General features: G+C 33.1%; 2 protein-coding genes across 2 annotated transcripts in view; one reads left to right on the forward strand and one right to left on the reverse strand.

Moving 5' to 3' along the window:
• LOC140444531 (fatty-acid amide hydrolase 2) overlaps nucleotides 1–746 on the reverse strand; it is a 79272-nt gene extending 78526 nt beyond the window's left edge. Inside the window, exon 1 of the mRNA XM_072536290.1 lies at nucleotides 314–746. Within this exon, the coding sequence (XP_072392391.1) occupies nucleotides 314–505 (192 nt within the window). The 5' untranslated portion in view covers nucleotides 506–746. The remainder of the gene's footprint in view (nucleotides 1–313) is intronic.
• Nucleotides 747–6230: 5484 nt separating this feature from the next.
• Nucleotides 6231–16860, forward strand: part of LOC140444533 (cytochrome b5 reductase 4) — a 595617-nt gene continuing 584987 nt past the window's right edge. Inside the window, exon 1 of the mRNA XM_072536292.1 lies at nucleotides 6231–6801. Within this exon, the coding sequence (XP_072392393.1) occupies nucleotides 6627–6801 (175 nt within the window). The 5' untranslated portion in view covers nucleotides 6231–6626. The remainder of the gene's footprint in view (nucleotides 6802–16860) is intronic.

Here is a 16860-nt window from a genome sequence, read left to right on the forward strand (position 1 = left end):
TATACATAGGAGTACAATCACTAAATCAATATATCTTAAGATCTCATAAAATTGGCAAAAAGCCCAAAACAATGCATTAAACAAACCTCTTTAGGAGATGATGTAATTATTTAGATGAAGATGAAAAACGCCCACGAAAAGACATCAAAGGGTTAAAAAACATATAATAGTGTAAATAAAAATCCTTGTTGTAATTCAATGGTCTATAAAATATTTTGTTAATGATGTTAATGGGATCTAAACATATTATTTAACTCAAAATTACATTCTGTAATACTTGTTTGTTTGGTATAGAGCAAAAGATAATAATTACCTTTTTTGTACGTATTTTGAACGCTAAAGACGTCGCAGACTCCAACAACAGTAGATCTGTGATGGGAGGCATACTTTTCCTTTTTCCTCCATACACCAAACTAAATAACCAATGTAAAAACATTTCCAAAATTCCTCCTAACACTTTTATGACAGGCCGTACGTAGGCCTTAACGCTTTTAGCTTTTCCCATTTTATTTAATTTATTAAACACTTATAGTCTACTATGATAACACTGAAAACGCGCTGCTAATTCACTATATTGTAGAGAAACTTTAGGTTGAATTCGCGCACTTCACTTAAAATAATCAACACAATACGTTCAACATTGTTAGAAACAATGTTCTTTCCTATTATCGAGTTGCTATCACACTTTGTGGTCGGTAAAAATAGAAGTAATTTCAGATCGAGTTGCCCCTCCATCACTGTGAATTGTCAAGTTTGACAGTGACATTCACACAACACTATATTTTTAGGTTATGTTTTTGTTGATTTTTGATCTGTACTAGCTACTCGTTCAACACTACGGGTGTTAAATAAAAATCAATATAAAAAAATAATTAAAAACTGAGTACGTAATGAATTAAATAAAAATACATGGTACTAGATCTTCTTCGATGGAGAATATTTATTTCCTTTTGGAACGTCTTATTTCTTTCTTTCCACCCACACTTTCTCTCAGAATTTTTTTAGTACTGTACATTTTGCTATAGGCCTTTTTATCAGGAGGCATGTCTTTCGTACACACAGATTTGATATTGACGTATTATACGTCATATGTACTGGTTTATAAAAAATATTTATTAAACAAATATTTTTTAATAAAGAAATACTATTGTTTATAAAGAAATAAAGGCTTTAAAAAATTTATAAAATAATATGTATTGTGTTTAAATGATTTAGAGCGTGTATCACTTTACATACTCCATAACAACATCGCTTTGTTGTTCCTTTTCGTATAGTTGTCATAATAAGAATCGATTAAAAATATTGATTTGCTAATTGAGGCACTTTTTTTCCGTATTTCCTTTTTTTCAATAACTATACTTTCTTTGGTATTTTTTATCTTAATTATGTGTTCGAAAAAAATGGCTGACATTTTTTTGTTTTTATTTTTTGATGAAAAGCCCTACTGTTTCTATATGGCTTAGCCACCTAACTTTGTGTATTCTTTTTAATGAGTTATCGTATAGTTCCAATATTTCATTTGTACCATTTTATAATCTCCCATAAAACTCATTCACAAAATTTCTAGTTTCTGAGCTTCAATCTTATTTATTGTCCGTACTTAGCATTAGCGAAGAGTTACAGGCTTAACTCCTATCATAACCTTTCCTTTGGGCAGTTGCGCTTCTAGGTGTCAATATTTATTTTTGTGAAGACTTTAGAGGTTTAAATGATTCGTAAGATAGTCATAAACATGGACTTCGAAGAACATTATGACAAAAATAGAGGACAACTAGTGGAATAACGGATTGTAAAATCAGAAAAACCAAAAAAAGTACACTTTATTTGGAAGCTTATCGAAAAGGAATTAAAAATTTCAATTATACCGAAGACAGTGCTGATAAAATAAGGTTACTAACATACTTGGAAGATTCAGATTAAGGAAATCTTATGCTACAAGAGAGAAACCAAAGACTTGATTTGGCCAATAGAATAAAAGTAAAGCTAAAGAGGTTGTACTCATTGGAGAGACTTTATCAGGAATCAGGACCCTGGTGGTATTAAAATTAATAGTTTTTAAATTAGCAATATAGCCCATGGAATATAAATACTGATAATAGTTAAATAAATATATATTTAAAATAAAAGTAAAAACATTAATCATATCAAAACAAAATAGAATAGCTTGCTTTGATTGTAATATATGACTATCCATTTTTAATTCTATTACAAGACGATCGATACATATTACTACAAATGCCGCAACATTTCAATAGTTACTACAAACAGTAAAGACTTTTATTCAATGTCTGGAGACGAATATTATAATTGCGATCAATGATTATCAGTACAAGCTATTATAGAGATATTGTATATTATTATATTCATTTAATATATACATCAATAACCTAAAGGTCGAACACCTTATGATAGTATTAAGACAGAATTGAAGTTGGCTAGAGAGCACTATTTTTTGGCCAAAAAAAAAATGGGCGCAAGAATTTGAAAATTACACTTTACCGCATATAAGAAAATTTTAAAAGATCTCGTTTATCTCAGCTTTATTTATGACGTTTATTATGAAATAATGAGGTCTAAGACTTCCTTTATCAACTTAAAACTTGTAAGCAAAGAATATGAGTGTTTTATGCCTAAACGGGTTTATTGTTACACTTTTTAGTAAATAAATTTTAAGAAAAAGGAGTAAAAAATTGTTGATTGTTGAATTTGGACACTTATTATTTGTATTATATATTACAATAATGTAGATGTATAAACAAAACAATTTGCGTTTTTTATACAAATTTCAAGAATGGCTAAACAAGATGTATTTAGTTAGATCATACCTTTTTAAAGTAGCATTTACTTTTCCAGTCCTCTGTTTTTCCAGTGCATAGAATCTAACAATAAGGTATTCATGGCTAAACATCCTAATGGGCTCGATGAGCGGTGATAACTACGAAGTCTACTACTTCAGTACATAAGGAGAAAATATTGCCTGAAGAAAGATTATTAGAATGAGCAATGCCATTGATTATCTTAGCATTTACACACGAAACATTTTTGTAGTCACCAGTTGCCAAGAACAAGGCTTTTTCTGTGTTTTCCACAACCTTAAAAGTGTCTTTGTGGTAATCACTAATCCATTATTGGTTTTTAAATTTACTAGCCTGCTAAATTCCCCAACAGAAGCATAACAATGATCGGATTGTTGTTTAAATAAACATTGAATACAATCTAAATACATCAGTTTGAGAATAATTTTTCTAAAAATAAATTCACGCATATAAAAAATGATTGTAATACTCTAAACTCTAAAAAACCACTCTCAAAAAATGTCTTGTACCTAAATATCACAAGAAACAAATGAAACTTCAAACATTGTTTGTAGTTTTTTGTCCCCTTATTTGTTTCACCTAACGGACAACACATGCACTAAACTTTAAAAAATGGGCTTCGCTTATTTCCCCCGAGCTCAACATCTAGTTTAGGGCTTTCCAAACTGTGCGTCGCGATGCCCTGGAGCGTCGCTGCGTAGCCCCAGGGGCGTCGCGTGTCAACGCGGACTTTTAATACAAAAAATATATTTATTTAATTTTGAAATAAATTAAATAAAAAATATAACATCATGTCGAAAGACCCTTGAATTATCCGAAATTATTCAAAACATTGTTCAATACGAAAATTATCCGATGATCCACGAAATTATCCGAAAATCGGATAATTATCCGGGCATTGGCAACACTGGAGTAGAGTGAGCGCTGCGCGCATTCTGTTTCGCCAGTCGGCTCGCCCCCTCCGTGTTTCCTACTGTCGCGCGACCGCGCGTGTTATGTCATTTAGTCAAGCTTTTATTTTGTTTTATTACGCACGCGGAGTATTTTGCTATCAACAATAGATACTTGTAATCAAAAGAATAGAAAACGAAGTGAAGAATCAGGCGAGAGCAGTAATGTTAATTTAGGTAAAAAGAAGAAATATAGGAAATATGACGAAAAATATTTGGATTTTGGATTTAGGGAATGTAGAACTTCCACAATGTGTTGTTTGTCACAAAGTGTTGGCGGCTGAAAGTATGCTTCCTAATAAAATAAAACGGTATTCGAAATCAACTAATCATTTACAAGATAAGCCAAGAGACTTTTTTGTAAGAAAAAAACCATCAGACCACGGCTTTGGTTTCAAGAGCATCAATTTCTACCAAAGCAGTAGTCACCGTATTCACGACATGGCAGAAGATATTAATGAGCAAATTGTGGGGAAACTTTCAGGTTTATTTGCAATTCAACTGGACGAGGCGACTGATAGTAATGATGATGCTCAATTGATATGTTATGTACGGTACATATAAGAAACAAATATATGTGAGGATTTGTTATTTTGCAAAAAAATATGTGAAAGTTGTAAAGCTACTGATTTATTCGAGATTTTAAACTCATATATGACTAAACTAATATTAACTGGGATAACTGTGTAGGCGTGTGGTCGGATGGTGCCCAAGCGATATCTGGACAGTATGGAGAACTACAAGCTCTTAAGCTCTTATCAAAACCAAGGCTCCAAGTATAAAATGGACACATTGTGTCATACATAGAGAGGCCTTAGCAGCAAAGACCGTTACACTTAAATTAAGTGTTCAGATGGATAGAATTATTAAAGTTGTGAACTACATTAAAACACGACCTGTGAAATCAAGACGTTTCCATAAACTAAGTGAAGAAAAAGAGGCCGAACATACCTCTTTAATTTATTATTGCAACTATTGTTGGCTGTCCAAAGGCAACTTACTCACACGTGCGTACGAATTAAGAAATGAATTTTACACGTATCTACATACAAAATCACATGATGATGCGCAAAACTGTATTAGTTCAGAGTTTATAATAAAATTAGCACACCTCTGTGACATATTCAACAAACTAAATGATCATAATAAATTTTTCCAGGGAAATAGTACTCATATCCTGTAATTGGCAGATAAAATTACTGGGTTTCAGAAGAAGTTGCTCTTATGGAAGAGCAAATTAGAAGATCAAGAAATTGACTGTTTCCCGGCTTTACAAGGTATTCTACAAGAAAAATCGATAGAAATCCTTGATACCTCTTTCAAAAATATGTTTACACAACACATGTTACCATTGAGCGAATTCTTTGAGAAATATTTTCCCGAAGATATGGAGCAATATGACTGGGTCAGAAACCCTTTCCTGTCATCCACGTCATCGACACTTTCTACAGAGGAAGAAGATTAACTGACAGAATTGTCCGTTATTCCAGCCTAAAGCTTCAATACGACAAGGACAAACATCCTTCACGTTAACCAGCCAGTTACATTAATAAATATCCCTTTTCATTTTTGTGCCTATGTTTTGATTTCGTTCTTAATTTCTAATAAAAAATATAAATGTTCAAATAGTGTTTTTGTTATCACTATAACCTGTTACTACGCTAGTACTAAAATGGTAATTATTATTGGGGGTTGGGTTGAGGGGGCGTCGCAGGGCCTCACAGTACGAACAAGTTTGGTAAGCCCTGATCTAGTTAATTATTATGAAATTCATTTTTATTATTAATTTTTCTAAAGTTGCTGTCTATTTTATTTCCCCATTTTTATTTCTGTTCATTTTTTACCCGACAGCATCTTTGCAATCATTCCATATCTGTTGCAGCATCCATATCTATTTTAAGTTGTTTTTAGCATTGCTCCTCATGTAGTAGTAAAAGAACTGCTGCTAAGCAAAACCATTGTACAAAAGTTAAAAATGCACATGGACTACATTGGGCAAGTTAATCGACACCTTGGTTGGACTAAAAATAAACGGAGAGAAAATCAAATAAGTACTTGAGAATGTATGCTGATTAAGTAAGAAGAAACTCTCAGAACGTTACATCTTGAGAATTTAAGTATGAAAGAGACCGTAGTTTCACGTGTCCAGGCAGCAAATTTACTGATTTGAAAGTGGTGGTATAGTAAGGGAAAGATATATAGTACCAACGATAAGAGGAGACGAAGCAAATTATGGAAGGGGCCAAAATCAACCACAGTTTGTTGCTCCTAGGATATACTTATGTATATCATAATAATATGCTGCACTTATGTTTTATTTATGTGTATTTTCTGTTGCCTCCTTAGATTATCACCCATCAGCAAATCTTTTAAAAAGCGTGTATAAGATAAGAATTATTTTTAATCCACATTTTTGTTCAAAATTTTCCGTAGGTTGGTGCCGTAGTCACTTCAAATCCGACCAGGTGCGAGCAGTGTATTTTCTTACTTCTTAAAAGCTAGTTTTACCTTAAATGTAATTATACTTAAAGCATAACTGTGTGTGAAAAAATTAGCTTATCAATACATTGTTCTTCTCAATTTATGTCATAAGCGAGACATTTAATAACAACCAAACGCCGTGTGAAAATTAATTTCTTGATGATAACTTACAGCTGTTTAAAATTAGATTTTCGCCCTCACAAATGTTTTGTGAATAAACTGTTTAAAATTTATGATGTGTATAGTGTTGTGTTATCACAGTGTTTGTAATATTTCAACAGCATTTACAGTTTATTTTTCTTAGCTGAAATCGATTTTGGTTAACCTATAAATTCCTTTCGTTTTAAAAATATAAGTTTGATTTTATTTTTTGTTAACGATGGATCCTTCGAGAAGTCCTAATAAACCTAAGAAAAGTGCCATAAGCACTTTATTGAATGAAAAAGTGCTGAAGACTCCGACGTTCGTTTCTCCCGTTTTGCAACAAGTTGGCAAATTAGCAGCGAGTGTAGCTAGTGTTGGAGCTGAATTAGCATCTTCAGGATCCGCTACAGGTAAGTACAATATAATCTGTAAATATTAGACTTTTAGAAGAAGTTGACATTTGTTGTTGTTTAAACTGAATTTTCAAATTCATTCGTATTTTTGCAAGAATTCAAATATTGATTTTTAAAGTTTGTATGTAGGCAACTCTTCATACCGATTATCGTATAAGGCGTTGCATATGAAAAATTCATTACAAGGTGAATAGTGAATAGTTCATAATAATAGTTGGAAATAAGGGGACCGACCGATAAAGAATTATTTTTAACCCTTCTGCGAACGAGCAAGACGGTTAAAAGGCTTTTAATATATTAAAAGTGTGGACGGGTGGTATCTACACGTCTTTATTAATTTCATTGTAAAAATTTATAATTTTTTTAGCTAATGTGTAAAATCCTGAAATTTATAACTGCTTACAAATTTAATAATTTTCAAGGGCAGGTCTAGCCTTGTCACAATTCAGTTATAACAATAAATATACTTAAATTAAAAAAGTAGTATTTTATTGTTTTGCTTAAAAATCGTTTTAATCAAATAAGAAAATCAATTTTTCTGGCTTAAAGATATCGGTAAAGTTAGCATATTCATTTTATAAGGCCGAATTCATACAAAGACTATAATTTGTTGCAAATTTATTACGGAAAGAAAAATTTATTTTTTATTTAGCGCAAAAGTAACCTACTGAAAAATCGAGATATTGGCCAAAAACGATGAAACTACAAGCTGTAGATATACAAGTTGTAGATACATTGAGTTAGAATCTATGTGTAGATAAGAGCTCAAGCACAAGGGCGTAGCCAGGTTTTAATTTTGGAGGGGTTCAAGAAAATAAAAGACTAGAAGTACATAAAATAATCTTTATATTCATAAGAAAAATATTACGTGTAAAAAATAGATACAGAAAAAAGCTCCCGGAAGAAATTTTTTGAGTCCTTTTTTGAGCAGTGGGGCAGTATAAGCTAAATAAAAAAATAACATTCAGTATACAGGGTGGGTCATGAGGAACTTTACATACTTCTACCATATGTAGAGTCCCTCAGGGAGCATATCATGTGGCCACTAAAAAATGTCAACTCCTCTTCTTTATTAATTAACAGGGTGATTTGTGTAATTGACCATTTATTTCATTTTACTGTAGTGTTTATACGGCTCATTTGATTTTTTTAATTTTTGCATGATACAGTACACTACTATCAAGCATTCGACTGGTATTAGCTAAACTAAAAAATTCCAGGACTGGCTTTGGAAAAATTAATTTAGGGATTCGTATTAAATATTACACCCTGTACTTATATATATTTTTTAAAATCCAATAAGTGATTTTCAAACTACATAAATATCCAATGAAACGACATATGCGACAATGTTGTCGCACTTTTATTAAATTTTTAGTGAACGATCAAATCTTACCAAAAATAGAACAACCATAATGAAGTATCAAATTATAAGGTAATTAATTTAAACAAATGTTATAAATTTCAAACATTTTAATTGAAATGATAAACTGAGTCACTGCACAACAAAAAACAGTAACTACTAATAATAACGAAGAACAATTTAAAAAAAAACTAAAAATATGTACATAATTATGATAAACCCATAAATTAGAACTGGAAAAGATACAATAATGGTAACAAAATAAAAATAATTCAAAATAGATTTTCGAAATGGAACCCTGCAGCCTGTACACATTTTTGTTGCCGAATTGTTAATTGACGTATTGAATTACGGATACTCTGGGGATCGTTTCTAATAGTATTACAACAATGTATAATTCTATCAATTAATTGTTGTCGGTTATTAATATTCACTGCGTAAACTAGTTGCTTCAATCGTCCCCAAATATGGTAATCAACGGGATTGAAATCAGGGGATCTTGAAGGCCACGAAATAGGACCTGCACGTCCTATCCACCTGTTGCCATAAACATTATTGAGATGTTGTCTCACTGCCAGTAAAAAGTGTGGGGGTGCCCCATCATGCTGAAAATACATCCCTCGAATAGCAACGTTCGCGTTGGCAAGCAAATTCGGCAAAATATTTTGTAGAAAGTTCAAATAGACCTGCCCTGTTAAAGGACCATCAAAAAAGTGAGGACCTACTAATTGGTTATTTATGACACCAATCCACACGTTAACCGAAAACCTTAACTGAGAACGACGTTCTCGAATAGCATGGGGATTTTCTTCTGCCCACACATGTGAATTTCGTGAATTATTTATCCCGTCTCTGGTAAATTGGGCTTCATCTGTAAATAGTGTCCTGTATAGCGTTGGTCGATTATTGTTAATCCATCTACAAAATTCCAACCTATCGATCTCATCTCCAGCATGTAGTCGCTGAACCATTTGAATGTGATATGGGTATAGATTATTTTTTTGTAAGACTCTACTTACTTTTGATTGAGTAACATTGAGTTCTCGACTTACTTGTCTAGTGCTTATTGTAGGGTTCATAGTAACGGCGTCCATAATGTCATCTTCCTGCTCTTCATCTACATGTCGCTCTGTTGTTCCACTAGGAAAAATGCCATTTTCTCGCAAATAATTAAAAACTGACCCAAATGTTGGATGACTGGGAGTTCGACGATTAGGAAATCTCCTGCGATATTCTCTACTAGCAGCCCTACCATTCCCATTACAGAATCCATAAACAAATATTATGTCTGCATATTCTGTGGTCGAAAACTGATGTGGCATTTTGAACGAAAGTAACAAAAGCTCTACCAAAACTAACACAATGTACTTAACGTAGATATGACAGAAGAAATATGTATTCTTGTACACATAAATAACAATTGATAATGACAATAATGACAATGGGTATAAAATATCAAAAAACGTCAAACGGTCAACGCCAACCTTCATTTTAAACTTTTTTAGATTTATTTTTATTTAGTACAGTTGATGCAATGTATTATTATTTGACATAAAGTTTTAATCATTTACAATCAACAAAAACTAACACATACAAGTGGTTTGACTTTTTAATCAATTTAATTTATTATTTATCGAAAATAATGCCCCAATACGATCTATGAGTAAAAATTTAAAATTGAAAAACAATTGATTCTATCGTAGAGATAATACAAAGTGACAGTAAAGATGTTAATTTTCTACGTATTAGATTATGTTGTAGGAACTCATTTTAATTAAAATGTTTGAAATTTATAACATTTGTTTAAATTAATACCTTATAATTTGATACTTCATTATGGTTGTTCTATTTTTGGTAAGATTTTATCGTTCACTAAAAATTTAATAAAATTGCGACAACATTGTCGCATATGTCGTTTTCATTGGCTATTTATGTAGTTTGAAAATCACTTATTGCATTTTAAAAAAAATTATACAGGGTGTAATATTTAATACGAATCCCTAAATTAATTTTTCCAAAGCCAGTCCTGGAATTTTTTAGTTTAGCTAATACCAGTCGAATGCTTGATAGTAGTGTACTGTATCATGCAAAAATTAAAAAAATCAAATGAGCCGTATAAACACTACAGTAAAATGAAATAAATGGTCAATTACACAAATCACCCTGTTAATTAATAAAGAAGAGGAGTTGACATTTTTTAGTGGCCACATGAAATGCTCCCTGAGGGACTCTACATATGGTAGAAGTATGTAAAGTTCCTCATGACTCACCCTGTATATAGTTACGCATTACATAATTAATCTTCTGCTTTTCTTTTTAAATATATCCACTACTTCATTCGCGTAAATTTCTGTCGCATAGTGATAGTTTTTCGATCTTGCGGAATCAACAAATACACAGCGTGCTGTTCACTGGCTGTTAGTTTTACCATAAAGTTAGCATAAACATTGCTTCTCGGAAACGGTTCCAGCAATAAATTGTTTTTTGGCGTAAAACTTCAGCAATAAATAGGCAATTAATTTCTTGCGGTTTACTTGTCTAGTTTCATCGTTTTTGGCCGATATCTCGATTTTTCCGGTGGTGAGTTTTGCACTAGAAGATAATGGGGCAGTTTTTGGAGATTGGTCAATGTACCAATTAACTGCAAATAATTAGTAAAATATGCCGCCAAGATGGCCCTTTTTATTGCTGAGATATGGCTACTTAGTTTTACCGTATAGTTACAGCATTATGAGCAATATTGTTTCTCGGAAACGGTTGCAGAAATAAATTGTTTCTTGGTGCAAAACTTTAGCAATTAATTCCTAGCAGTTCACTTTTCTGTTTTCACATTTTTCCTTCGATATCTAGATTTATAGATTTATATCTCTGCAGCTCTGAAACAATGGAAAAGGAAAGTCAAAGGAATGGGTATACAATTGAACGATCAGGATTACATATATACTTTACAGTTTGCAGATGATCAGGTGGTGATCTCAAATGACAAAGATGACATGGAATACATGCTTAGAAAACTAATTGAAGAATACCAGAAATGGGGATTAAATATCAATTTAGAAAATACAAAATACCTCTCAATTGGAGCTGAAGCAGAACAACTCGATATCGATGACAATCAAAAAATAAATCCATGCAACGAATATAAATACCTGGGCGTCATCTTCGACCGTAGTGGAAAAGACGAACGAGAAATAGAACATCGAATTGTACAAGCACGAAGAGCTATAGCATGTTTGAACGGAATTCTATGGAGTAAAGAAATATCAAAGAAAAGAAAATGGAACATCTATGAGACAATGGTTAAAACTAGCGTACTTTATGGAGCTGAGACATGGAGAATAACCGAAAAATATAAGAAAAAGGTCGAAGCCACGGAAATGGATGCCATCAGAAGATCGATGAGAATATCAAGAGCCGACAGAATACGAAATGAAGTGATAAAACAACAAATGAGTATAGAGGGCACTATAGTTGAGGATATTGAGAGAAAACAGCTCATATGGTATGGGCATGTGAGCCGAATGGGGGACGAAAGATTGCCTAAAAAAACGATGATGTGGCAACCCCTAGAGAAGAGGAAAACCACCACAGAGCTGGAACCTGGGAGTTAGGAAAGCGATTAGCGCTCGAAATCTGGACGAAAACCTAACTCAAGACAGAATACAGTGGCGTTTGGGAGTCGGACAACGTCGTAAGACGTTATATAAAAAAATACCGAATATATATATATATATATATATATATATATATATATATATATATATATATATCTAGATTTTCCCGTGGATGACTTTTAAGCTATGGTATGATGGGGTAGTTTTTCGGAGTTGGTCAATGTCCAGTCCTGTAGCCCTTTTCATTGTCGATATATATCTATGACTATGCTAGCTTTACCGTAAAGTAAACATGACCATTTTTTCTGGGAAACGTCTAAAGCAATACATTGGCCAATCAGCCTTATAAAATGAATATGCTAAATTTACCGCACGGCTTAAACCATTAAAGCGTGCTCATTTGCATTTGCAGTTTGTCGGAGTGGTCGTATTTCTTTTTTTGTAAATTATTGTACAAAACTAAGACAAAAATGTTGGTTATTTTGGCTCTGTGTGTTTGTTTTCGCACTATACTGGAACTGGTAGAATTAAACGGACATTTGTTCAACAAATTAGGATGGGGATATTGCTACCATTTAGAGCGTACTAAGTCTTGTAATTATTTCCAATCCGAAGGACCACCCACTGGCGTGGGAAATAAGAACACAAGCAGTTCAAACAATACGTAATTTAATAATTGAATGTTACTACAACTAAGTTAATATATCTAGCTAAAGTTTTAGCGCAAGTTCTTTATTGAAATAGCCCCGATCACTGTCTATACACTGGTCCACGCATGGACGTACCGGATAGATAGATCGAACCCAGCAATAAGATACCTTAAACACACACTGTTTTGAAGCTTCGATATTCCTGGACAAGAGGGTAAAGGGGAGTAAAACGGGTATCGATAGACTGTGATACTTCCTCAATGAGCATAAGCGTGCTTGAATTTTTACTCGCGGGGATAATTATTCAGACGTTAATAATTGGAAGTAGTAATAATGTATAAAAACACGTTTTTATAGAAAAAATAAAATACAATTTTATTTGCTTTAAAATTAATACAATAAAATATAGTTGAGCTTGGCGTTCGCAGAATTGGCAGTTGAACTCTTGGTCTTCTCTAGAGACCTAACTTATTCCCATGTCTTCTTCCTGCTCGATGACTATTGAGAAGTCCATCGGCATCTAAACTATCTCTGCTTTGTCTTATTGTGGATATTGAGAACCTCTGTGTTGCTGGTGTGGGAATGGCCTGCCGGCTGATTTTCTGTCCTCTGCTCTCATACTTTGTCTGGAATCACCTTGAAGATGGCCTACTAATCCACAATTGTAACACTTTAGGGCCCTAGCCCTGGCTATACTGAATAATAACTTGAATCATAATTGGTTCAGTGGGCGCGCAATTTTGGTGGAGAAAAATGATGTTGGAATAATGAAGTTAACTTCCAGATTCAACAGTTGTTATCAACAGACTTGTAGAAGTGAAAAAAGAAACGGAATATATAAAATGGGAAGTCATAAGAATCAGCGAAGTAAGAAGGAAAGATAAAGAGCTATTGGAAATTGGCATCCGGAAACACATTCTACTACCGAGGAAGATCAACGGACAGAACAGGCGGTATTGTATTTCTAGTCAATAAGAAATGAAAACGAAGAGTAGTAGAAATAACTAGTCTGTCGGATAGAGTAGCTAGCATAACCTTACAACTATCTAAAGATACAATATACAAATATACACCCCATCGATTACTAACACTGACGAAGAAATAGAGGAACTCTACAGTAACATAACTAAAGCATTAAATAACAATGAAAGTCGCTTTAAGTATTTAATTGGTGACTTTAATACCAAAGTGGGAAAGAAAAACGACAAGGAACAAGTTATGGGAAAGTATGGAGTCTGAGAGAAATGAAAGGGGAGAAACACTGGTTCAGTTTGCATGTTACCGAAACTGAAAATGGACTTGGATAGCACCAAATGGAACCACCAAGAACTACAAGAATTGGTCTAGATCTGAAACGTGAAAGAATAAAATTAATAACAAAACCAACAATAACCGGTATAAATATTAACAATCTAAAAGAAAATTCAGATCACTACCAAAGGCAATTGATAAAAGATTCCATGACCAAATCGCCAAATCAAAAATGGACATAAGTAAACTGTCTAATAAAACAAAGTGTGTCAAAATAATGCTAAAACAAAGAGGAAAGTGAAAGTGAGTAGCAACATATCGAGAATACAACACACAGAGCTATAGAAGTTAGGTATGATTCTAAAAACAATTCAAAAAGGATTGTAAAAAATTATAAACTCAAATTGCAACTTAATATTTGTAATATTCATCACAAGAGAGATTAAACAACATAAATGGGTGTATGAACCAAAACTCAACTTTAAATAGATGAAAGATATGGAGACAACTTTTCCACTACTATTATTTTGAAATGAAACTTGACATGACAGAAATCAGAAGTCAAGGCGATTAACGTAAATACAACTTTATGGCCACTTGGAAGTAGATACAGGGTATGAACCGGGGATATACAAAGAATAAATGGGAACAGAACTGAATTAAATAAAAATTTAAATTGAACAAAAATAACTAAATATAATAATTAGGTTATATTTTTTAGTTAGGTTTGGGCGCCAACTATTTTTAGAATAAAAATAGTAAAACAAAATAGAAATAGTAAAATAAATGAAGAAAATCAAAAGAAATTGGAATACATATAATAATTATTTAAAGAAAAATAGCAAACATGTGACATTTATAAGATTATAGCATTAATACTGTATATACGCTAATAACCTAAAATATTGATGAGCTATGGTATTTTTATAATAAAAAATGACACATAAAATAAACCATTAACAGGGCTGATGTACGGTATACGAACCAACATTATCTCTTCACTTCTTCATATTATCCTCTTCAAAATTACCTTTTCCTTCTAATTCACTTTATTATATCAGGAAATTTTATATATTTCTGAAGTGTATTCAATATAACTGTCTGCGATACTTATTTCTGAGAAGCTCAAGACGAGAAATTTTAATTTTGGTATTTTATTTCCACTTCAGTTGATCTGAGAAACTTTCGGGGATTCATTGTTGGTAGCAAGGGATTTTCCATTAAGGGGTTTAAAAATTTCTTATAAACTCAAGTAGTATTATTAAAAGTTTACAATATAAAGGAAAATGTACAGAGTTGTCATATCTAGACGTATATGAGTTCAACTATTTTTTTTTATTTATTTTTCTTGCTTGGAACTTTGATCATAGCTTGAAAACATCACAGTCATTCTCAAATCTCTACTCTAATATAATCACAGAAGATAATGAAATGAATAGATGACCAACAAGAAAAAAGGAAAGAGAGGGTTTTTTCCTTTGTGTCTCCAACACGTTTCTCAGCTAGTGATCCGCCGGGATTTGTTGTTTAGAGATACCAGAATTAGTCTGCGGAAAGTAGGTAAAAATAAAAGAGAAAAACAGTAGGTAAATATAGTAGTAGAATATCTTCTTCTTCTTCTTGGCCTTCTATAATTATCCATTTTTGAACATAGACCTCTACGAACTCCTTCCATAGATCTCTATGCTGAGCAACAATTACTTTCCAATTTGTTCCGTTATTTTGTTGATGATATCTACTCATCTCATCTCTGGTGTTCCTCTTGGTCGTTAACCTTTGTCAGGTCTCCAAAGTCGTATTGTGGCCTTCTAAAGTGGTCTTTTTGCCAAGCAGTATGACCTGCGAAGCTCCATTTGAGTTTGGGAATTTTTTTTATGATATCCTTGACTTTCTCTATTCTATCCTCGACCTCTTTCCATTGCCCTTTATGCTATGGCTGGTTTGTTCATATTTACCTTCTTTAGAGTCCATGTATCCATATATCATGATAGGAAAGACGCACTGGGTGAACACTTTGCTCCTCAAGTAGTAAGGTATTTTGCGGTTCTTGTACTCTAAGTGCATACTCTAAGTATGCACCCGAGTTTTCCAAATCTTGCCCATGCCAGTCTTGTTTTTCTAGTTTTCTTTGTCAAGTTTCAGAATTTGGCTTAGGTAGATATATTCTTGGACTTGTTCCCCTTATCTCATTGCCATTGATAGTTATACGCATTGGGAGTTATCTGCGAATTCCTTTACCATAGTTTGTAGTTCCTCGAATGTGCTCGCTATAATTACGATGTCATAAGCCAATCTGAGAGATGGGATTTGTATTTTCATCTAGTTGTACTATCATAGTTGCATTTTCATATATATTCTGTGTTACTTTTGCCTATATTCGGAATCTCTCCTTCTCTATCTTTTCTCCATTGTAAGGATATAGTGGCGTCATGTAATTTGTTTGACTATTTCTGTTAAATTATCTCTCTCCTGTGCGAGTTGTTTTGCTTCGGAGAATGCGTAACCTGTCATGTCCTTTATTTGGTCCGACCGTCGTACTGGAGATCTTCCTTTGGATCTTTTACCAGCCCTTCAACTATCATTCGCTCCATACCTTCTCTTCTAGTTATATGTCCAAAATATTTTCTGCTAGAATTGAGTTATTTGTGCAATGGGCGGTTCATGGTATGCGCATAATTCTACGGTAGACCCACGTTTCAAATACCATTATACGCTTTGAATCGGCTTTTTTATTGTCCAAGTTTCTGAAGCATAGGTGGCGATAAAAAATAGCATTGCTCGAACAAGGCGTAATATTGTGCTTTTTGTGATGTCAGTGTTCTTTCAAATTTTTGTTAGTCTGGCTGTTGCCGATCTGGCCATTGTGATGCGGCGACGGATCTTGTCTTCGCATCCTCCACTGTTAGTAATAACGGAGAATAAGTAATTAAATTGCCCGATCACTTCGTAACCTGCCATGTTTCTTATCTCTGCTTCTTGGTTGTTTCTGATTCTATCGATGCTATTCACTTTGGTTTTCTGCATATTTATTTTTAAAACATATTCATAAGTGTCTAGCCTATCCATAATTTGTTCCAGTTTTTCTGGTGATGACGCCAGTATAACAGTGTCATCAGCATAATGTAGGTTTTTGATTTTTCTTCCTCCTATCGTTGCTCCACCTTGCCATTCCTCAACA

The sequence above is a fragment of the Diabrotica undecimpunctata genome, chromosome 1 (genome assembly GCF_040954645.1).
Source record: "Diabrotica undecimpunctata isolate CICGRU chromosome 1, icDiaUnde3, whole genome shotgun sequence".
Taxonomy (NCBI): Eukaryota; Metazoa; Arthropoda; class Insecta; order Coleoptera; family Chrysomelidae; genus Diabrotica; species Diabrotica undecimpunctata.